At 37.7% G+C, this 24,500-nt stretch overlaps 1 protein-coding gene across 2 annotated transcripts in view; it reads left to right on the top strand.

The window, feature by feature from the left end:
* Rab3-GAP (Rab3 GTPase activating protein) overlaps positions 1–24,500 on the top strand; it is a 113,225-nt gene extending 88,725 nt beyond the window's left edge. For both annotated transcript variants that reach the window (XM_083137601.1, XM_083137600.1), the window contains 5 exons: positions 9,810–10,028; positions 13,363–13,530; positions 14,627–14,782; positions 15,807–15,959; positions 20,983–24,500. In XM_083137601.1, coding sequence (XP_082993727.1) covers positions 9,810–10,028; positions 13,363–13,530; positions 14,627–14,782; positions 15,807–15,959; positions 20,983–21,138 — 852 coding nt within the window. In that variant the 3' untranslated portion in view covers positions 21,139–24,500. The remainder of the gene's footprint in view (positions 1–9,809; positions 10,029–13,362; positions 13,531–14,626; positions 14,783–15,806; positions 15,960–20,982) is intronic.

Raw genomic sequence — 24,500 nt, 5'->3', positions numbered from 1 at the left:
GCGTTCGTAATCTCAATAGTTCCCTGTTAATTTTATAAACTTGTACGCAATCGAAATAAAGTAAATATTGGTTATTTGTGAATGTAGAAGACAGTCACATAGTCCCCCAACTCTGTATAGAAAACTACTCGAGGGATCAAACATTTTATGATCACCCTGTATGTTATCTAAAGTGTGCAGATCACAAGGAGTTTTCTCAAGACATAAAAATTATGGGTCAAATTATGAGGCATATATAATTCACACACACGTGAAACAATACTTAGTAGTAGCCTTGCAGAACACACTCTCCTTGTTGGCTAAACTAATTAATATAAATAATATACAAAATACTGAGTCAATACAAAACTCTTCAGTACATTGATTATTGTCATTATTTGATCCCTATATATATATATACAAGACATTTGGTTAAAACATGCCTGATCCTTGCATAATATTTAGACATACAACAATATGCGACAAGTTTACTAATAAACGTTCTCTTCAAAGTAGCACATTTCACAACTATAATGACTGACTTCCATATATCATTCTACAATCACAATGAGATAAATTTATGCTTAAATAGAGCAATACAATTATTAAATTCAATTAACTTTAATTAACTTCGTTACAATTGCTTCCCAATAACTGATTTTTCTTCTCCTCGGAACAGTTGAACATTTTCAAATTAGAGAAATTTACCTTTCCATAATTTTCACCATGTAAAGTGCACAAAGATGCGAAATTTCCTTTAACTTCTTTTACCATAAATGGTCCAATATATAATTGAAATAACTTATGAATTTGTTTATCCAGTTTAGAACTCATTTGTCGATTTCTTGCCAACACTAATTGTCCTGGTTTCAGTTTAACTGCATTGGGAGCATTCCTTATTTTTGATTTATTCTTCTTCCTCTTTGAATTTATCTCTGCCAAATATAATTTTTCCTTCCATGGTAACTTCCGCATTTCCTCGGGCCAATTGAGTTCAGATCTTATGGAGTCTCGGATTTCTTCGTGCAAGAATAATTCATTCGGTGTAAAACCGGTTATGCTCGAACAGGAGTTATTTACTAATTTTATAACCTTATCGATCTTAAGTGACCATGTGGTGTGATCACGATGACAAAATAATCTTAGTAATCTTACAATTTCCTTATTATACCTCTCTATGGGATTAGCTTTGGGATTGTAAGACGTTGTTGTTAAATGAATTATTCCTTTTGATATCAGATACAACTTCCATTCTTTGGAAGTAAACTGGCTACCACAATCGGACAGAAGGATTTTGCACACAGGATAATGCTTGAAATAACCATCCTCAAAACGATTAACAATCTCTCTGGTAGTGGCCTTTCTCAGAGGATAAATCATAATGTATTTTGACATAATATCCACAATAGTCAACAAATATTCGTAACATTTAGATTTGGGAAGTTTTCCAATAAGATCTACTGATAGAAATTTGTGAGGCTGAGTAGATAATATATGATATTCGTCCCGAAATATTGGCTGGCTTATTGATTTAGATTTTGCACATTCCAAGCAATCTCTTAGATAACGTCGAATACTCCTTCTCATGCGTGGCCAATAGTGAACTTTCTGGCACTGTGCTAAAACTTTATCATAACCAAAGTGGCCTTTTAAATCATGGACTTTATGCAGCACTAAGGGAATAAGTTCCCCAGGAACAAAAATTTTACATCTTTCCTCAGGCTTTGCTTTGTAGAACAGAATACCTTCATGAAGAAAATATTTACTTGAAATTCTATGCAAGGAGTCATCCTTAAGTGAATTTATAATACGATTACAGGTCTCATCTGACCTTTGTGCAGAGCACCACATATTTGAGACTTCCTCCTGTTTAAAATCTAGTATCACTTGATTTATATACAAATATTCTCCAGATATTTTATTATATTCACTCACTGGGAACCTGCTCAAAGTGTCTGCTATAAAATTAGAGGAACCTGACACGTGATGAAAGGTAAAATCATAGGACTGTAATTTCAGTGCCCATCTCGTTAAACGAGGGTTCAATGACTTTACAGTTTCCAACCAGGAAAGTGACTTATGATCAGAGTATATGTGGAAATGCCTTCCCTTAAGGTATATCGAAAATTTTTCTACTGCAAAAAGAATAGCTAAACACTCTAGTTCATGAGTACTGTAAGTCGCCTCTGTACCACGAAGTGTAGGACTGGCATATTGAATGACACGTGTTCCATCACTTGCTTCTTGCCACAGTACACTTCCTAATCCTTTCTGACTAGCATCGACGGATATAGAAAATTCCAAACTGAAATCTGGCTGTCGTAGGGCTGGGGCAGCTACTAATGCATTCTTTAACTTAACAAAAGCTTCTTGATGTATCGGAGTCCATTCATAAATAGTATCCTTACGTAACAGGCTGTATAATGGTGTGACTATATGCGAGTAGTTAGGAATAAATCGGCTTCTCCAGTTCGCCAATCCAATGAATTTTCTCAGTGATTTCTTATTGTTTGGGAGTGGAAATTGTAACAATGCTGCATCCTTAGAATGATCCACTTTAATTTTTGTACCAGATATTACATGTCCAAGAAACAGAATTTCTTCCTGGAAAAACTTGCACTTTGCAAACTTAATGGACATATTTGCCTTTCGAAGAACCTGCAATGTATACTCCAAATGTTTGAAATGTTCACTAGCATTCGAACTAAAAATTAGAATATCGTCAATATATACCAACACAAAAGAACTGGTTTCCGGTCCAAAAAGGTTGTTCATGCGATCCATAAACACAGACACCGCTGATTTAATACCAAAAGGTAAATAACAGAACACGTGCTGGCGCCCTCTGTATGAAAAAGCCGTATATGGATAGGAGTCTGGAGTTAGCGGTATCTGGAAATATCCACATGATAAATCAATCGAACTAAAGAATGTAGCACCATGAAAGTGTTGCAGAAGTTCAGTTATGGGTTCGACTTGAGTGAGAGGGGAAATCACATGCTGATTCAAACGACGGAAGTCTACCACTGGACGCCATTCTCCATTTGCCTTTGGAACTATGTGCAGTGGATTGAGGTAAGGGGACGACATTTCCTTTATAATGCCCCAGTTCTTCCACTTATTCAATTCACTCTCCAAAGCTGTTCTTTTAGCAAAAGGAACCGGATAAATTGGAGCACGAATTGGTAAATCAGTATCCAACATTATCTTGTATGGTTCAACATTAGCGGGTCTAGGCTTATTCGAAAACTGCGTTCTATATTTTAATAGCAACTCACGTAAGAGCGCTTGCTGACGTGAGGAGAGTTTACTACAATTTTGTACTGTTGATACAATTTTCTCTTCAGTTACTATGTAGATTTCTTCGGAATTTGTGTTCATCAGCAAATTTTCTGCCGAAATGCACTCAACCCTTTTATCAACATGCTGATCGTTAGGCTTCAGTCGATACAAAGACTGTGTCACCTCTTGTTTTGCAGGAGATACCAATGTAACGTCTTCCTGTCTAAAATTCAGTATAGCTTTATATTGCCTAAGGAATGGTATACCTAAGATTATATCTGCATGTAATTGTTTTAACACAAACATTTCCAACGGAAAAGTCTCCGACTGTATTAAAAGGTGAAGGATTTTCCTACCAACAACTCGAAATTTTTGTTGTCCAGCAAATGGTAATAATTTTACCTGATCTATGGATTCCAATCTCGCACTTTGTACAATGGACTTGATACTGCACCATAATTCGTAACTCATTAGATTACATTGACTTCCACTGTCAATAATACATCGAATTGTTAAATTACAAATGGACCCAAAAATAACAGGTTGATCGGTAATAGGAAATGGTACACCACTATCATCCATGGTCCAAGTGGGTTCCTCTTCGTACCATTCCAATTGGAAAAACACTGCTAGCTGGTCATTGTCTTTTAAATTATCATATACAGGAAAAATATTTGTAATTTGTGACTGAACATTTTGTGAACCATATTCTGCGTTAAAACTTGCAACACAGCCCTCTGTATTTTCACTGCGAGTAAATCGGGCTACATTTACCCACGGCGTTCGTTTGACTGTGACTCCATCGCTGGTTGTATTAATTCTTTAACTTGTGTTTCTCTGGGATCAAATGAAACAGCGTTTTCATTCAATCGGCTACCTGAAATAGCATTACTGTTTAGAGAAGCGAATGATTGTTCACAGGGTTGACGACAATTACAACATAAATTTACTTCACTGATTAAACCTTGACTATTGTTCTGGGAATAAGGCAAACAAGCCACATTAGGATCTGAATTGGACCTAGTTTGTAGATAACCTTGCCTTGTATTAGAACGTCTATCATTTTGTGGTCTCGCACTGTCTCGTCGAAATTGGGTATTGTTGTAACTTCTGTTATTTGCATTTAAGTTTCTTCTAAAGAACTGTTGATTGCCATAATTATTTTGATTCCTTCTTCTGAATGTAAAGTCCTGACGCCGATCAGAATTGTCATTTACATTTTGCCCTCTATTATACGAGTTACCACCGGATGTAGAACCAGAATTAGAATCTCTAATGTTGCGAGAGAACTGTCCATTATTCCTTTGATTAGGATTTTGCTCGCTGTTTCTTGGTTGCGTGTTAACTGTCTGAACTTTGTACCTTTGTTTATCTCTGAAATCTGACGTATTTGAATCCTTAGTAAACCTGGATGTTCTCACTTCAAAATCACTAGGCAAATCACACTTCTTACCAGATCTGGTCTTTATCAAATCCAGTCTCTTCAGTAAATTAATAACGTCGTCAACCTTCGTTAAGCCAGCACCTAATATCGTCTGTGCCGTAATCGATGGAAACTGATTAATCAAAATGTCTATGACTTCTGCATCTTTAGGACGCTCTACTAAATTATAATATGTTGAATATGTACGAGTGGCAAACGCCTCCATGCTCATGCCGCTATTTTGATCATACTTTCTGTTCCTCAGTTCTGACAACTGAGCCTGCGTCAATGAGTATGAAGTGTACTGGTTGAGAAACTCATGTACAAAATGTTTATATGTCATAAAGGAATCTACGTGCGTATTGTACCATCCCTCGGCTGGCCCTTGAAAACAATTCCGAATACATTCCAATCTCTGAACGTTTGGAATCTGAAGCAAATCCAAATGTGAAGTTAAGGTTTTAATAAACTTCCTTGGGCTAGATTTCTCTGGATTTCCAGAAAATTTAGGCAACATATTCAAGTCATTCAACCGTAGATACTTTCGTGGTTGTTCCTTAGAAGTAGATGGTTTATTTGTATCAGAATCAATGATAGTAGCGTGCTTATGATGCTTCGTGTTGTAATTAGGTTTAAATCGTTTGCCAGAAGTTCCTTGCGAATTATATCTAGTTTTGTTTACTTCAGACATATCAGAGTCTATATTGCTAGATTCTGAAGCATTATTTTCTGGATCAACATAACTAACATGTGAAGTTTTATGAGGCTTCTTTAATCGAGAATTTCGCACATTAACTGGTGAAGTAGGAGCTGACAAATTAGATTTAGGATTTCCTGTAGATTTGCGTTTTCCTGACATATGTAATGGAAAAGATTCATCCTCTGAAGCACTGGAAGATGATAAGGATAAAGATACAGGATGCTCTGGATTACGTGAAATTTCAGTAATGTTGCCATTGTTCCCTGCAGCTTTATGGATTGTTGAAGTATTAGTCATCAGCAGTTTAGCTGTTACATCACTTAATCGTGCTTCACAGATCTCCTCAACACGTTGAATTAAACCTTCATTATTACTTTCCCTAATCTGGCTGATAACATTCCACTGCTCGTTTACCTGCAAACCCAATCCAGCAACACTATCTTCTAACTTACGAATGCTGTTGGTATTCGCTTCACCAGATATATTCAACTGTTGGAAATTTTCATCCAACACTTTAACTTGTTCCTTAATTTGATCATTTGCTGTTTTGCAAGCTTCAGCAACCTGCCCAATCTCCATCCGGAGTGAGTTGCCCAACTCCTTAACAGTGTTGTTCATATTTTCCATACACTTCACCGTTCTGTCTTCAAGTTCTGCAAACTGCTCTTTCTGAGATTTCTCATGCTCTGACAACTGCTCTTTCAACTGCTCTCTCTGAGATTTCTCATGCTCTGACAACTGCTCCTTCAACTGCTCTCTCTGAGATTTCTCCAGCTCTGACAACTGCTCTCTCTGAGATTTCTCAAGCTCTGACAACTGCTCTTTCTGAGATGACAACTGCTCTTTCTGAGATTTTTCAAGCTCTGACAACTGCTCTTTCTGAGATGACAACTGCTCTTTCTGAGATTTTTCAAGCTCAGACAACTTTTGCCTTACGCTGTCATTCGATTCCTTCAATTCCCGAAACATGACCAATAATTGAGCATTAAAATCTGAAGTACCCGTAGGTAATGGCACGATAGGAACATTCTTCGTTGTCATTGCACTACTTTGTATTCACGACAACAGAACGAAAATATGAAGTACACAAAGGAAGGAACACTAATAAGTCTACAAATTATAATTCTTCAGTGTAACCAAATTCCCGCACACTGGCCACCAATTTCTTGCAACGATACTTCACACTGAATATATTTTGTACGCGAAGGATGAGCAGACTAACACAATTTTAGAATTAAATTGCAAGTCCTCAGCGCTCAACTGGGTTTCATAATGTTATTATACTTACATTGCAAGAATTAAGCAACACAACTCAACTTCCAAAATATTATTTCACTTTATAACATTTGTTATAAACTCATTTTTCGATTTTTAACACAAGACATTTTTAATTCAATCTTCTTACATATATATAACAAAAACGAATCGGAATCAACAACTTAAAACAAATATCGACAATGATACAGCGTTCTTAATCTCAATAGTTCCCTGTTAATTTTATAAATTTGTACGCAATCGAAATAAAGTAAATATTGGTTATTTGTGAATGTAGAAGACAGTCACACATTGCAAATGCACACTGTAGCTATACAGGGTGATTGGTAATTCGACCTATTCCTGGAAAGGGGTAATACTAGAGCACATTTGCAACAAATTTGACCCTATGCACCGGGGGTCGGAAATCAATGGGTTTCGAGTTATTGCAGTTTGTAGATTTTATTGACATATTCCGACTTGCGACCAAAAAAACTACTAATTGTGAAAAAAATACTACGCACTGGACACTTAATCGACACGTTGCTAACAGCTGACGAATGAGTGACTACTGGGGTAAAAATTCATGCCCAAAATTTCCATACACACAGAAAGAAACAGTCATTGGTGCAGACGTCATGAAGAAATTTCGAAATTATCGTTTAAATCGAAGAGGATTAATCAAGAAATTGGTAACAGACTTAGCATAAACATTACGGAAAAAACTTCCTCGTTTCATAAGCTGTCCAAAAAGATACAAATGTTGTCAACTGGCACATGGGTTGGGAAAAAAATCTGAATAAAAAGCGGAGAAGGCCCGTTGTAGACCTCTTTGTAAAGTGAAAAGAAGTTGTCAGTTGTGAGAAATAAAGGAACAAAAATGAGTGAAATAATAATGTTATTTACCATTCTCATGATTCCAGGTTGTCAGAATTAACTGTTACAAAACTACAAATCCTGTTAAAATTGCCTCCCCCGGTTAAGTATGCAAGCATGCAGCCTGCGGCATACTTCAGACACAGTCACTCGCGTTCACACTCTGTCTCTTATGTATTGGGCGGCTGTCACAATTCTCTCTCTCAACTCTTCTTGGGAATCCACTGGTGTATTGTAGACTAACTCTTTCATGTGACACTAAATGTAAAAGTCGCATGCTATTGAGGAGGGAGATCCTGTCAGAATAATGGATTTTTGTCGATTTTTACTAAATACCGACACTGAAGACCCCCATCACCTGACAAGAATTCTGTGGACGGACGAATCCAAATTCAACCGCGATGGTATTACGAATTTTCATAATGCGCATTTTTGGGGCCCAAGAAAATGCTCACCAGAGAAAATTCTCACTAAATGTGTGGATGGGAATCATCCACAATCAAGTGATCGGGCCATTCTTTCTGCCACAAAAACTCAACGGCATTACCTTGCCACAAGATTGGGTATGATTTACCAGCATGATGGCTGCCCAGTCCACTATTTCCAGGATGTGGGACAGTGGCTGGACTACAATTATCCCATGCAATGGATTGGTCGAGGTGGCCCGAAACCCTGGCCGGCGAGGAGTCCGGATTTGACGCCATGCGACTTTTACATTTGGGGTCACATGAAAGAGTTAGTCTACGGTAGCGACAATTTTGAATTTGTCCACTGTCAGGTGAGTGTTTCCTTTCTCCTTCTTTGATTTTTATTTAGCCCTTTTGGCCCTCCTTGCTTTTATCCATTTTTTCCCACTATATATATATATATATATATATATATATATATATATATATATATATATATATATATATATATAAACGGGACACTAATATTTTATAATAACTCCACAAATATGGAGTTCATGTGGTGGATCAGATGGCCCGCAAATACTCCGTGAAAGGACCATCCAGATGCTGGCCAGTTAACACGTTCTATAACTTGTTGGATTTGGCAGGAATAAATGCATGGGTTGTGTACAATGCATTGAATGGGAAGAAATTGAATCGAAGAGACTTCCTTCTACAATTGGGAGAGGAGCGTGCTGAGAAATATGCAGCAACGAGGATGGCAAACTTCCGCAACACTATCCCTGATGAGATTCCAGAGAGATAAGAAAAGCGCACACAGTCAAGTAAAGAACAACTGCACAGGAAACAAGTTGTTTGTGAAGTGTCACACTTGTAAGAAAATCATTTGCAAAAAAGTGCACAGCCAAAAACTATTATGTGTGTTCATTATGTGACATCACCCTCTAAAGCTACACAATACTCTATGTTGTCCTTCTTTTTTTCATATGAAAGTACTCTGTGTGTGTTAAATTTCCAATAAAACATGTAATATACATAGATTATTTTTATATGCCACTATTTCCATCCCTCGATTGATAATCACGAAATGGGAGTAGTGTGTCTTAAGTGACCCAACCGTGATTTTAGGTAAATCTGCATTTTTTTGGGGGGGTGGTTGACCCCCAAAATGTGAAATTACTTTTGTACATTTATAACATTCCAGGTTCACACACACAGAAGTGGTAAAATAAAGAAATAGCAGTTGGGTCAAAAATGACCCAGCCACGGTTCTAGTATTAAATCAATGAGGACACTCACGAAGAATACCCATTCCCTGGGAGGGATTCAAATCTATTTTGAATTTCTATTTTGAACCTTACTGAAACTATAAAGTTTGTCTGTTTTCACAGTTGCAAGTTCTTAATACAAAACAATATGTTGAGAAAAATGTTTGAATGGTGGCAATACTATCGGGAAATATATGTCAATACTGACATAGTAGAGATACCAGTATTCTACCAATCTGATTTAAAGTTACAAATGTTCTATGAAAACGTTCCTTAATTAATGTAATAGGATGACTACAAGGTTTTTTTTGCTTCAAAAAAGAAACTGCATGTTTAGATATATCCTCTGTGAAAGCAAAAGATGTTAATTATGTTCATAAAAACCTAATAAGTTGGAAGAATTTTACAGTAAGATACAAATTAGTAACAATGTCAGACAGCAATGTTTTGTGAATGGTGACAGCGAGTCACTAAAATTGATTGGCGAATAAAGTACTTTTTTATCTTTTTGAAAAGACATACTCAATTTTTATATAATTGTGTAAGAAAATATACTGACCTTGTTGATTTTTGGAATTATTTCTTAGTGCCCTAATGTATAGTGATCTGTCTTCCAGGCAAACTGTGAATCCGAAGTGAAAGGCCCATTCCACCTGTTGTCGGAGGAGCTGTGGGGGAGCTCCCAGGGCCCCATGCCCCTCGTGGAGGTGGCCCTGAGAAAGCCACCTGCCAACTATGACCTCATCGACATCCACTACCAGCTGGTGCTTTGCCTCTTCATGCTGGTTAACTTCAACATGCGCTCAGTCCGCCCAATGACATACTTCGATGTTGCGGTAAGTGCCGGGTGAAAGAGTAGCTAACTACGTGCCATACTTTATCCAATGGCCAAAACTACAGTGGAGCTTCGATTTTACATTTTTCAGTGGATGAAACAAATAGAAAGTTGAAGAAATTTTTATAATATTTTGCATTATTGAGATGATCAAGATTGAATTTATAATACAGGAAAATCCGCAATCGGTGAATTCAAGATTGGACTTCCAATGTACAGGGTTATTCAAAGACAAGGAGCAGATTCCAAATGTTTATTATGGACGCACGGTAAACGATTCAAAATTACATCACCAGGGAGAGTAAGAATCAAAGTTCTATGCACTCACTTTCTTGTTGCAATTTTTGGGTTGTTTTTTTATTATATATTAGGAGTAATATATACATCACTAAAGTTTACTATCATTTTATGTATTGTGTATTATTAGGGACACAAATTTATGGTAAATAAAAACTGAGGAGAGCGGTAAATAAAATGTTAGATCAGCGGTATATACCAGCGGTGGGAAAAAAATTGGCACACTCTTTTTCATTATGAGAGGAAACAACATACAAAAGAGCTATAAATTGATAAACTACTTCATTTTTATATACTGTACACATACAAAAGTACTTAGCTGTCAAACTAAAAAGAAAACATCAACACAAAATCACTTCATTTCTACATTGCATATCTCAAGTGATTTATTCATGGTATGTATTTAAAGGATATCCTTGCTGTCCAACAAATAAAATAATACTACTGCACATACAGAAACACATGATGATAAACAAAATTCATTCATGACTGAACACAAATGACACCATTGTTTCCCTTGATGTGCGGGAACAGACTAATCTTATCGCTGCTACAGCTAGCAAGTTCAATGAAACTGGAAGTTGAGTAGACATTCGGGGGAAGAAAGAAATGCAGCTTGACAGGGAGCGAAGTTTTCGAACTGAGATTATGTGCATGGGAAATCCCAATTTGCAGCGTCTTCCTGATGTGATCGAAGATAAAACGATCTTCAGCTGCAAGTGGTAGGAAACTTTAGGCAAAACGTTTCGTTACAAATCGACAGTTTGCGCGCAGAACCTCGATTGCCGGTTTTTGCGTGTTTTCTACTTAATTTGATGATATTTCACGGTTATTTCGCAAAATAGTGTTCATTTCGTGGAAAAGCACACATTTCGCATTACTTCGCGAATAAAACTCATGCATATTGGGGGTGTAGTTAAATTCAGAATGTTCAAAATTGCATCTTTTTTTTTTACATTTCGCACATCGCAAAAATTCAATGTCCCTATGTATTATTTATGCAAGAATTGTTATGATTTTTCATATAAAAAATTAACCTTTATTAACTATTAGTCAACATGTGGCAAGTATTCCATAAAAGCTCACCCTTGATAGTCCTATCAGTTTATATGTGTTCAGTTTTCCTTCTCACTTTTTATGTGTGAAGTGAGTATTCTTTTGACTTGATTAAGTGGGATTCTAACTGTGGTGTTAGCTAAAATTAAGGGACCTTCTTACACACATGTTTAAACTTTAGCCAACAAGCCTCACAGAAGAAATATTACCTTTGAAGACAGAGCATTGTCAAGCATACACTTTTCAAACTTGCCACAAAGTACAAAAAACATAACTTGAGAACTAACTGCCCTAGAGAGATGGGATTGGTTTTGTTTTCTTTGTTAATGACAGGGCTTTCTGTGAAGATAAAATTTATACTTGTACCTCCCAATAAATAGTGTGAAAGAAGAATGACACAATAGACGGAAGTGAATTTAAAAAATGTAGTATGTAACAGTGGTACAATCGTGCAAAGTTTCGTTGAAATCACACTGACACTTTTTGAGTGGCAGTGTTACCAGCTTCAGGACAATGTCCGGAATTTCGCTTCTAGTGTCAGCTGTGGACGCTAAATGGACCAAATTTGGAGGCGTGCACAACAGAAGAGGATATGTTATGCACATGCCGCAACTTTGAAAAAGAAAATGGAAATTACTGTGTTTGGAAATTTTGCGTAATTATGAAAAATTTCAAACTTTGGGTCTTTGCCACCGCTTCTCCCCCTTGACCCTTATTGTCAGGTGTTACATAAAATGTTGCTTTTTACTCATTCTTATGTTTAGAATTTAAATTTTTCAAAAAGATGCAGTAGTTTAGAAGTTTTAGCCATTTTTATAAATCTATCCCATAATAATATGGGGGTAACAAAGGGAAAATAAGGACTTTCTCAAACTTCTCTTGTTAATAGTAGTAATAATGAATGTATTGTTTTGTAATTTCAGGGTGGCTACTCGCCGGGAATTCCTTGAATTTTGTGAAATATTGACTCCGGGAATTATGCGTGAATTCTACTTGAATTTTTCTCCATAGACGTGAAAAATTACAACTTTTTTTAATCCAAATCCTGTTCACATTTCATGCAAATAAAAATTATTTTCATAATTTTTTTTTACTCGCAATTAGTTGTTTTAGTCTTATCAAGTTTATGACCATAGCTAGGGGGCAGCAGGAGTCGGCCCCCAGCAGGTTTGTGGCTGCCCATCAATTTCATCATATCACTCATCCCCATCTTCGCAAATTAGCCAAACGTGGCACAGGAAGCGAAGTAAGATAAAACAAATCAATAATAATATTAATGTTATAATAATAACATTATTACTAACACTATTATTATTAGTAGTATTAGTGCGTTTATCCTGACACTTTCTCCTCGTCCGCTCAGACAAAAAATAGTGGTTGCGCCTCGGATTGTAAACAGAAAGTCAGCACCTTAAATTAAATATTTAAATTATATTACGTATACCGTTTAATTGGTTGTTGGAATCACATAGACCCTTTATTACTATTAAGATATTTGTGTGTGGGTGTTGGGAGGCAGTAATACGTAAGGTTGAAATAAGAGAAAACATCTGCTGTACCCTTGAATTTTTGGAAAGTTTGCCTTGAAAACCGGGAATTATAGTTGAATTTTATCATGGTCCTAGAGTGGCCACCCTGAATTTGAGTATGTCATACCTTCATATGTATACTAAAGATAACAAAAGACAGAACTGAAATATTATGTGAAGTTTTCAAGAAATGGCACGTTAATGGCTGCTGCACACTGCTGGTGTTAATATAGACCATTCATGCTCAATGGATATTCATGACGTGGTTCCAAAATCGACCATCCGGATGCTAAAGGTTAAGAAGTACAAGAATTGCCATAATGTGTTTAGTATGGGAAATTTTGGATCTTGGGCTGGCCCAGAAAAGCTGGGAAAGTCTGGGAATTTTGTTTTTATGAAATGCTAGACACTCTGGGGATGCCTGTATGTGACATGATTTTTTTCTGCTTCCAGGGCCAAGCAGCCTTATTTCAAGACATTTCGTCAAATCCCACCCTCCCGGGTCACAAACCGGACATTCAGATGACCAACACTCGGACACAGTTCCTGTGTAGGGTCATCTCGGCCGCCATGCAGACCATCCGCGAGATAGACGTCGAAGCAGACAAGAGGACAGAGGAGGTAAAGTACTCAATGGCTTTTTGCTTTATAAGACATTGAGGTCATGGTCAACCAGGTAATTCTGTAGAGCAAAGGGTAATTGGGTATTGTTAAAGTAATTCTTCAGGATATCTCTATGTCGAACACTACACCAGCATCATTTTCATTTGTATGCTTCTTTCACAGATTGACAAAACGAAGCTCCTGTACAGAGTGGTGTATTACCCATGTTACCACACTTACCACAGTAAACCAACCAATCACTGATCATTCTCCAATGCAAGACTCCGATGACTGGCTTTCCTCCCCAGTTGTACGTGGGGAGGGCAAAGTAGCCGAAAAGAAAGTGAAGAACACGTACATATGCCCTATGTTCTTACTTTCCATTTTTGATATGTGCACTAATAATAGAGTTGCCTATGGAACCTGACTTTTGAGACACCCTGTATTTTTAAGAACTGGGAATGTAATTATCAGTTTCATGTATGTTAATTCAAACCATATATTCTTTATACGTTCATACATCCCATTGGCATCCCATTTTGAAATTGTGTACAGTTGTTGAGTAATAGTGTGTATACATGGCATATACTTTTTTGAAAAAAAAAGAAAGATAGGAAAAAAATTAAAAGACCTGTTTTTGAGAAAATGCCTACCCGAATTTTGATTACATCACCTTCACAAATTCCCCTCTTCCTCTGACAAGAGTCATTTAATATCTCATGTGAAATATCTCTTCAAGACCTTTCCAATGACATCTGAATCACTTCTATAGGTGCCCTGATCGCCGAAATATAGCAATTTAAAATTAACAAGATGGTGAAAAAGTTGGTTGAAATCATACAATTTGCTCCCCTGTATAGGTTCCTAAGTCATGAGGTCCTTTCAGTATGCTAAAATTTCAAATGAAAGTATGTGAGGTTGAAGGGTGCCTGTTCATTCGTTGATTTCACATGGAATGTCTCTTATTAATATAAACGTGCAACTGTTTTGAAAAGTAAATTTCAAAACCCAGTGTTTGTTTCCTAACTTCTTTTTGTAGCCCCTTTTTTAAATGTAGTAAATCGATTATCGTGCAGTTGACGCTGACTAAATTGCTATGCTTCTCTCGTTGCAGTTGGTCATGGCTCCAAAGGTGGACGCATCCAGCGCGATCGAGTGGATGAGCAAGTGCCTGAGGCTGGCCTCTGTCTGGATGGTGAGCTCCGACAACCTGAAAAGGCATCAGATATGCGAGCTGTATTCCGGCAGCCATGACAGGCTGGCAGAAGAGGTGAGTTGGTTAACAGCGGTCACTTCCTTGCACTGTTGTGTCACAAACAGTGGCAATGATGAACTGAATGACAGGCTTTAGACTCAGTGGGACCTTTGGCCGATGTCAGGGCAGCTGTTTTCCTTTTTTCCTCACTTTTAAAAAAAAACTATGGTCCAAAATCTGAAAAATTATATGTGCTTAGAATTTCTTCTAGAGCATTCATGTGATTCTTCGTGTGGCTTGCTTTCACTGTTGATAACACACACTCAATAGTTTCATGGCTATGTAAGTCTATTGAATTACTGATAATATCTAGACACCAGTGAAAGCAAACCACATGAAGAATCACGTGAATGCTCTAGAAGGAATTCTAAGCACATGTAATTTTTTTAGATTTTGGAACATCATAGTGGGTTTTTGAAAGCGGAGAAAAATTTGAAAACAGTTGCCCTCGTCTCGGCCAAAGTCTGGGAAATCAACTTAGGAGTGAAAAGGTCATGAAAAAATCAGGGAATTTTATATAAAACCTGAAAATGTCAGGGAAATTTAATGAATTTTGCCTGCCAAGAGTGGAAACTAAAAACATGTTTATTTTTTTCCTCCATAAAAATGTCCTTTTATTTTACTTTATGTCGTGCATATTCAATTCAACAATGTTCAAAGAACTTCATTTGTTTGTGTAACATATAAATTTGAAGATGTAACACATATTTATTAGTATGTTAAATTATAAAATGATCTACGAAATTAGTTAAAATTATTTGGAAAACCTTGAAAAATTCAGGAAATGCAAAATGAGTTGGGAACCTTATCTAAGCAGATGGCTAGCCTGTGGTTCAAAGTCAAAATTGTTGTTCTGTTAAATTTATACGATATGCTCATTCACTTGTTTATTTCATCAAATCATCATTCATCCTCTATAGACATAGAAAAGGAACGCAACATAACGAACAAACCCTTAGCAATAAAGTACATATAGAAAATTTTGCCAATCACCAGTGCACCTGTCTCTGCTTGACTGCTTTTGATTTTCTTCCCACAGGTTATCCCTGCGGTCCACGACTTGGGGCTGCTGGCCTCGCAGCTTGTCCTGATTGCAGGCCAGAGGGTCCAGCAGGCGATCATGAGCTCACCGGATCTCACCGGGAAACTGTCCAATCTCAGCCCAGCCCTCTCCAAATGGCTTAATAGTTTGGTAAGATGTTGCATTAACTGTGAGAAATGCCTTTAGATCACTTTTAGATAGGACTAGTATGTTTTGTATGTATTAATCATATCTCAATTAAATGAATCATCATCATCATCCTTCGCTGTTTCCTGCCACTGGCTGGGTCAATATAGAAGTCAAGCCTGTCCATTTTTTCCTGGTCTTCCACCACTCCTCTCTTTCCACGGTGTTCCAATCTTGTCCTCTTCCCCTAACACTCTCCGCCATCTGCTCGTTCTACCGACATGTTGGTCTCTCCCCTTGGCCCTTTTCCCACTCCTTGTGCATTCTGCATCCATGCTCTTCATGTGTCCGAACAATCTCATCTGTGCCCGATCTATCCTGTCCTGAAGCTTCACCACTGTCTGTTGGATCTTATCATTCCTTATTCTATCCCTTCTAGTCTTTCTCAATATACTCCTTAAAAATTTCATCTCCACTGCCTTCAACTTTCTTTTGTCTCTCTCTGTCATTATCCAAGCTCCGTATGTAATTTTTGGCACACAGTATGTGTTATATATTACCTTCTTGCATTTCATAGGGACATTCCTGTTCCATATTAATCATCGAATGCTTTGATATAGTCCACCACCCATTTGTCCTCTTCTGTTTACCTCCTCATCTATTCTTCCCCTTCACCCCTATCTTTCATCATTCTTATCTTTCTTCGCCCCAGTCTTAAGTAGGAAAAGGAATTAGAGGGAAGAGAACGAGAATCGCACCCATCCGGCGCCGTGCATATAGGTAGAGAGGAGGAGAAAGCGATTGGCATCGACGCCTTGCAATCATGGAGGATTCACCTTTCTTTCTTCTTTCCGACGGCTATCGTGGATGGTTTTTGGAATGGGAAAGAAGAGGCCCCGAGAAAGAGAGAGAGAGAGAGACAGACATACACACACACACCCACGCACGCACGCACGCACGCACGCACGCACGCACGCACGCACGCACGCACGCACTCACTCACTCACTCACTCACTCACTCACTCACTCACTCACTCACTCACTCACTCACTCACTCACGCACGCACGCACGCACGCACGCACGCACGCACTCACTCACTCACTCACTCACTCACTCACTCACTCACTCACGCACTCACTCACTCACTCACTCACTCACGCACTCACGCACTCACGCACTCACTCACTCACTCACTCACTCACTCACTCACTCACTCACTCACTCACGCACGCACGCACGCACTCACTCACTCACTCACTCACTCACTCACTCACTCACTCACTCACTCACGCACTCACGCACTCACTCACTCACTCACTCACTCACTCACTCACTCACTCACGCACGCACGCACGCACTCACTCACTCACTCACTCACTCACTCACTCACTCACTCACTCACTCACTCACTCACTCACGCACGCACGCACGCACGCACGCACGCACGCACGCACGCACGCACGCACGCACGCACGCACGCACGCACGCACGCACGCACGCACTCACTCACTCACTCACTCACTCACTCACTCACTCACTCACTCACTCACTCACTCACGCACTCACTCACTCACTCACTCACTCACTCACTCACTCACTCACTCACTCACTCACTCACTCACTCACTCACTCACTCACTCACTCACTCACTCACGCACGCACGCACGCACGCACGCACGCACGCACTCACTCACTCACTCTCATATCCCATTCCAATATTCTCCTGACCGTACAAGCATTTTTTTAATGCCTTTCCTGGCTGGCCGGGAACACAACAAAAATAAACTGAGATGCCAATCTACAGCTTGCTAGAAAGAGAAGGAAGGAGAAAAGAGAAAGGGTGTGGCCTCCCCTTGCCCCCCTTCCACCCAATTATGCTTCCTAGATATTTGAAGCTCTCCACTACCCTCAACTCTTCCGTGTCCATTTTTCTTGTTGTTATCAGCACCTCACTCTTTTCTGGAATGAATTTAATTCCTGCTCTTCTAATTTCCTCATTCCAACTATCAAGCTGTCTCTGTACTACTTCTTCCCTGTGTCCCCATGTTACTAAATCATCAGCGAACAACAGGGCCTTCATCTCTTCTTTCCCACCTCTTTGTTAATTGCATCCATTGTAATTATGAAGAGCAGTGGGGAAAGAGCACTGCTCTGTTTTAGTCCATTACTTATACTGATGAGTAGATGAATATAGTTCTGTATTTTTTTTTCCAATGAAGAGTTCGTTTTCTTCATTTTAACACACTACAGAGTCCTGAGAATTTGTGGTGGATGGGACGGAAACAACCTAGAATTACAAAGAAAACCCTGATACAGAATAACCTATGGAAATGAGAAGAGATAAAAGAAGAAAAAAAGACATTAAACAAAAAAGAAATGATTATTCAAACTAAAAATAAATGTCTGATTAACAAGTGACCTTATCCAATATATATATAGCCCCAATCCCACCACTCACTCACTCACTGACATAAATGTTCTCCATGAAGGAAGCCCCGGAGGTGAAAAATGCCCGATTACGACCCCCCATGAAATCGTCCCAAAAGGCCGAGAAAATTAAGAAATCGCTCAATCGGCCCTTCCTTAAGGGTGAAAATGCCCTTTTTTCACGTCCTTAGCAACCGTTGCCACGGGCATTTTTAGCAGCACACATTGTTTCCTTCAATTCTTAATTGTCGAGATACATTATATTTCTCACAGATCAATAGCACACAGATGAATCAACTCCTGGCTTTGAAAAGGTGGCTCAAACAAGGGTGACATCTACATAATAAGGAGTTTCAGCCCAGATACAATTATGTATATATTGTTATACTCAATGCGTAAATATCTAAATCGTGCTTGTTTTAACTAAATGTTTAGTTGGTATAATGACATTCAATTCCTTAGAGCTTGCCGTGCCTGTTGTTCATCATGGAAACGGACTTGCTAGGGAACTTAAAGAAAGTTTATTTCACCCAGAAAACTACTGTAAGTGAATACGAAATACGAAAAGTCTAGCATAAGTGAATTATGCTAGACTTTTCGTATTTTAAAATACAAGCGTTAGAATATACGGGCAAGGTAGGAATTTTAGGGGAAAGACGAAAAATTCTCTAATTACGTTTAAAAATGTGAAAATGACAAAAGACGTAAATATTGTTTTCTCAATTTAATGGCGCTCTTGAATTCGTTTATACAAGAAACCTAACTAACTATCTTGAAACGGTTATTGCTTACTTACTTTATTATTAAGAAAATAGACAATTTAATATTTTATATATTTGTACCATATTAGAGCCCGTACACACACAGAGTTACGTTCACAACTTTCCAAATAAGCGAAACGTATATATTGGTAAACTCAATGCGAACATATTTACATCGTGGTTGTTTTAATTAAATGTTTAGAGGTATAATAACAAACATTTATTTAGAGAGTTTGCCGTGGTTGTTGTTCACCGTGGAAACGGACGTTGCTAGGGACCTTACAAAAATTTATTTTCACCCCGAGAACTACTGTAAGGGAATTATGCTAGACTTTTCGAATTTCAAAATACGAGCGTCAGAATTTATTACAGAGGCAAGGTAGGAATTTGAGGAGAATGACAGAAGACAATTATTATCCAATTATGTTTAAAAATGTGAAAATGACAAAAGACGTAAATATTGCATTTCCAATTTAGTGTCGCTATTGAATTTGTTTATGCAACACATCCAACTAATTATCTTGAAACTGTTATTACTTACTCAGTTTATTATTAGGAAAATAGACAATAATATTTTGAACATTTTTACCTTAGTAGAGCCTATACAGACCTAACGTTACTTTCTAAACTTTTCAAATTAGCGAACTTATACACTTGTTTGGCTTCATCCAATAAAACATGCAGACATTTTACCCCATCTATAACATGATTACGCCCACAACGTGGCCAAAGATCACGCATGCGAGCGTACAAGACGTGGCCAAAGGCCACGTCGAAAGTACGCGAGTATGTATATACAAAGGCTGTCGCAGAGAAGGTGAGACTAATTCTTGTATAGGAAAACAGCTACCTCCATTGGCTAGCAAATGTACTAGGGTGAAAATTTGGTTCATTAGCTGCCGATTGAGACCAAAATGAGTGCAATAGGTCAAAAAGTCGTGACTGCGTAGCAGTTAAAAGACAAGCATGTACATGGACCCCTCCGAGAATCATTAAAATGAAACAAAAAATTACAAACCACAAAATTTTTATTCAGAATCAGCCATATCGAGCAGACGTACATCTTTTGCAAAATAGGTACCATTGACAGCTAAGCAAGCGTCCATACGCTCCTGCCACTTTGTGAATGTCTTTGAAAATTCGTCGTCAGGTAGCGAACTGAAGAAAACTTGCGCTGCGGTGATCACTTCTTTGTTCGTCATGAAATGACGACCACGTAAAGCGGCCTTTAAAAGTGGAAATAGCCAAAAGTCCGGGATGTTATCTGGATGCGGGAAAATTTATATTTTTCTCTTTGTCGCGTAATCCTGAAAAGCCCGCATGGTATGTGGGCGTGTGTTATCGTGGTGCAATCTGAAGGAGTTCTTCAAATGCGGCCTCTTTTTTGCTACGTGCTGGCGCAGAGTCTCAATGACTCCTTGGTAACACTGTGGCTCTACTCAGTCTGTCTTGATCAGCATATGCCTGTTGAAACAGTGCATATGTTTGGCAGGACTTTTCCCTAAACGCCAACAAAATTTTATGGCATGTCGCTGTTCATCTTGAATACTCATCGCGAAAAGCAATGTTATACACAAAAACCTGGAGGGGTAAACGAAACACGTTCCATATAAATCAACACAGCTGTTCACTAACGTGGTTTCACAACATGTGACAACTTGGTACGGAAACAGAACGAGTCATCCTACACGACGCGACTAGTGCCGAAACCATGCACAGTGTTGCCAAGCCAGGAAAAAATCTGTCTCACCTTCTCTGCGACAGCCTTTGTACATATTGACTAAAAATTGGAAAAATTGTGTTTATCTATTGCAAACGCGTAATTTCCCACATCTGGGTTGGCTTTTTCTCTCTTCAGGATCACAATTCCTTGCGATGCCACAGTTGCAGACTCCCAGACACAGCTCAACTGATAGCGCAGGTGATAAATTATCTACCGGAGGACCATCACGAGTACAAGTTAGCCTTGCTGCTGGTCGAAGCAATACATTCCTTGATGAACAACAACACATGACAAGGTGTGAAAGAGATGAAACCATATTTTCTGCACTGAGTGTAGACTGTACATTGGAGAAACACATAAATTAAGTCTTCTTAGGAACAATGTTTGCCCTAGCAGTTGGTAAGTTTATTTGTCTCAATGAAATCACTTAATTATGATTGCAATTATGATTATATATTTGTTCTTCATTAAAAACATGACCATTGAATAATTACAGGTTAAAATGTGTAATATATTTCGTGTTAGCGTATTAAATCAAATATAACTGGATATGTGATACGTTGGCTTTGTAAATGGATATGTTGGGATGCATAGGAAATGGTGGTTTCAGCATGATGATGCAGGGTCCCATATTACTAGTCATTTTTCTAACATGTTGTTCTCAGGTGGTACGTATTGAAGTGGAATTTATTGATATATACTACTTTATGTATCCCTCTTACATGTGGCATTGACATTGTGGTTAGTTATCACCTTGTAATCAAGGTGTCCTGGATTTGATTCCCGGAGTCACAACTCATTTACTCTTTCACCAGTCCTAATTAACTTATCTGCGCATAAAGTGGACTTAAACTATGACGAAGACATCTTCCGTCTTGCAGCAATCCAGGAAAGTAAATCAGGTTAGTCAATAACCAGATGAACAAATAACAAATTGTGACACCATAATGTACAAAAGTTCTGGTTTTATATTTAAAATTTTATTCATTATTGGTGGCATAACAAACTCAAATGCTCGAACCTTGTTGCTGAACGAGTGCTATTATGGTGTTAGCAGAGCAATACAATTTTCTACTGTGAAAGAATCTGTCTTAGTGTCGGAAATTATCAGTTTGAATTTAATTTGTCTTTGCAGTTTGCACATTGTGTGGGTCTGCAAAATATGCAATTTTAATTTTAATTTTGTGTGTGTGTTTTGTGATTAAAGATGGCTATTTTAATATTTTCATTATCTCATTTGCGAACTTTTGAATATTTAAAAATATAACTTTATTAGATCCAATTCAATATGTATATATGTATTACCTAGGAATGGACTGGTATGAAAATTGTGCCTGTGCAGATCAAATATCAATACAAAACTTGCCAGTACCGGTAACCAATATTCCACCAATCTGATATTAAAATGCATTAATGATTAATTAACATCCATAACTAGTCTGCAGTAGTTTTTACCTTTAAAGAACTGCATATTAAAACTTTTACTTTAGAAAACTAGAGCATAAGACTCGTACATTTATATTAAAAAAAGTGGTAACTAAATAACATTTTTTTACAAATTTACAGGCTGTTTATAGATACATTCGATTACTAAAGTTATCGGTAATTTTATAATACACTGATGCATGTTGAGCACCAATCAATGTACTCCATACCTAATATTAACAATTATAATTATTCTGGACAACCAGTAGCAGCTATTGGGTGCAGGAATTAGGGGACAAGGACAGTTGACGTTTTCTTGGTAGACAAAGCTTAGCATTAAGAGGCCATAGAGGAGGGGCAACTGTCCCCCCATGCCCCCCTTTAAATTGTTTCACTGTTGAAGCATCAGTCTTGCATCAAGGGATTTATATCTTGGATGCTGATGTAAATAAGTCTATATTTTAATTGTAGATCTCTACATACGTAGGTTGTGTGGGTTTTATGCATATGCTGCGAACTCCTAAAATATGATTATTATTTTTTTTAGTATTTATTTTTAAACTTTCTCATGCACAAGTGTTTTTTTAAACATGCTTTATTTTATTGGTTTCTCTGGCAAAGGTTTATTTTTCTTTACACAGTGTTTCAAGTATTTAAAACACATTTTGTATTTTTATTAATAAGAAAAAATCACTTTACCACTTGCTAGGGCAAGCATGTCTAATATTTACTTAGAATTGTTTAGATATGTTGTTTAGTTCACCTGACTGTCATTCCATGTGAACCCTTGGGTGTATATGTATTCCAGACCCCCCAAAAAATGTGTTCCTAAACAATCGTGTCAAAAAAACATGGAATTTGTAATTTATTTTTTATGTTGTGTATGTAGCGACTGTAGTTGGCTAGAGCTTGTAAGGGACAATGCCAAACTATGTACTGTGATGTGTACAGTTGTTGAGGATACAGTGTAAATTGTGAATACAAGGTAAAAGTGTGTAAAAAGGCAGGTTTATGAGGACTGGCATTGTTGTGCTGAAGGAACAACATTCCGTAACATTCCAAATATTGTGGTGCTAACTATAAACATTTATTTGCTGGATTTTACAGAATTATGGTAATTTTTGTATCATCTTTTTCCTAAATACAGTTCTAATGTTCTGTTCCCTCCATGACAATGCTTGTGCTCATACAGTGTACATTTTGTAGACCATGTGATAGTTCTTAGAATATCTATGCACTTCAATTATCACAACAAGCTATGTTGCAGTGTACTTCTGTTTTATATCTTTCATAATCTGTAATGTAAACAAAACAAAAGATGTTGTGAATTGATGGGTTACGTGCGTCACGGTCACAAGTGGCAGGAAAGTAATTCTAGATAAAAAATAAAAATACAGGCATGTGCTGGCATGCGTTGTATTTCAGAGAGAATAAATCTTTAAGGTTTGACCAGTAGGATTTTTTTTTTTTTACAAGATGTCATGGAATTGTAAGAAATAGTTTTTAAAGTGTATTTATGCATATTTATTACATTAGTACCTAGAATAAAATTTCTGTTAATAACGTGATTTAAAGTGGCACTGGAATGGTACATCTTCCCCAGGATCTCCCTGATAGCATAGTGGTTATAGCTGTCTGCTTGTAGACAAAGGGTTCCAGATTGAGGTCTCAGTAGTGAAGGCAGTTTGGATGCTACTTTAAACTGTAGGTCCAGTCCCGAGGGCCATTGTGAGTGTGTATGACCAGATTAGGAATCTGAGTTTCGTCTGATGCACATAGTGGTTTGGATCCCGCTTTAAACTGTAGGTTCAGTCTCGATTAGCCTGTCTGTGCATAAATCTTCAACTTGACAACAACACGCAGGTGGTTTATTTGTTGCTTGCTACGTTCGTTGCTATTTTTATATGTGTCTAGGAGTGATTTTTTAGGTCAAAAGAGGGGATGCAGGGTTGTCTTGTAAACCTCAATTGGTAATTTTTGCGATCAAAAGTGAGATTGCTTGCCATGTTAACTGTTACTTGTATTTATAGGCATCTTGGAATGCAATTTTTCCCCTCAATACTTCCACATGACCACAGACATATTTGTCTTAGAATATTTTGAAAAACGTGTAGAAGAAATGGTACACGTGTATTGTCATGTCCCCACTGTCTTGGAAATCCTAGGAAAGTTGGGGAATTTTTAAAATATCTCGAAACATTCTGAGTCTGAGTTGAACGGACGTGTTT

The sequence above is a fragment of the Lepisma saccharinum genome, chromosome 16 (assembly GCF_977018435.1).
Source record: "Lepisma saccharinum chromosome 16, izLepSacc3.1, whole genome shotgun sequence".
NCBI lineage: Eukaryota > Metazoa > Arthropoda > Insecta > Zygentoma > Lepismatidae > Lepisma > Lepisma saccharinum.
Note: the sequence above shows the minus strand (reverse complement) of the source record. Positions and strands in the feature narration are given on the sequence as shown.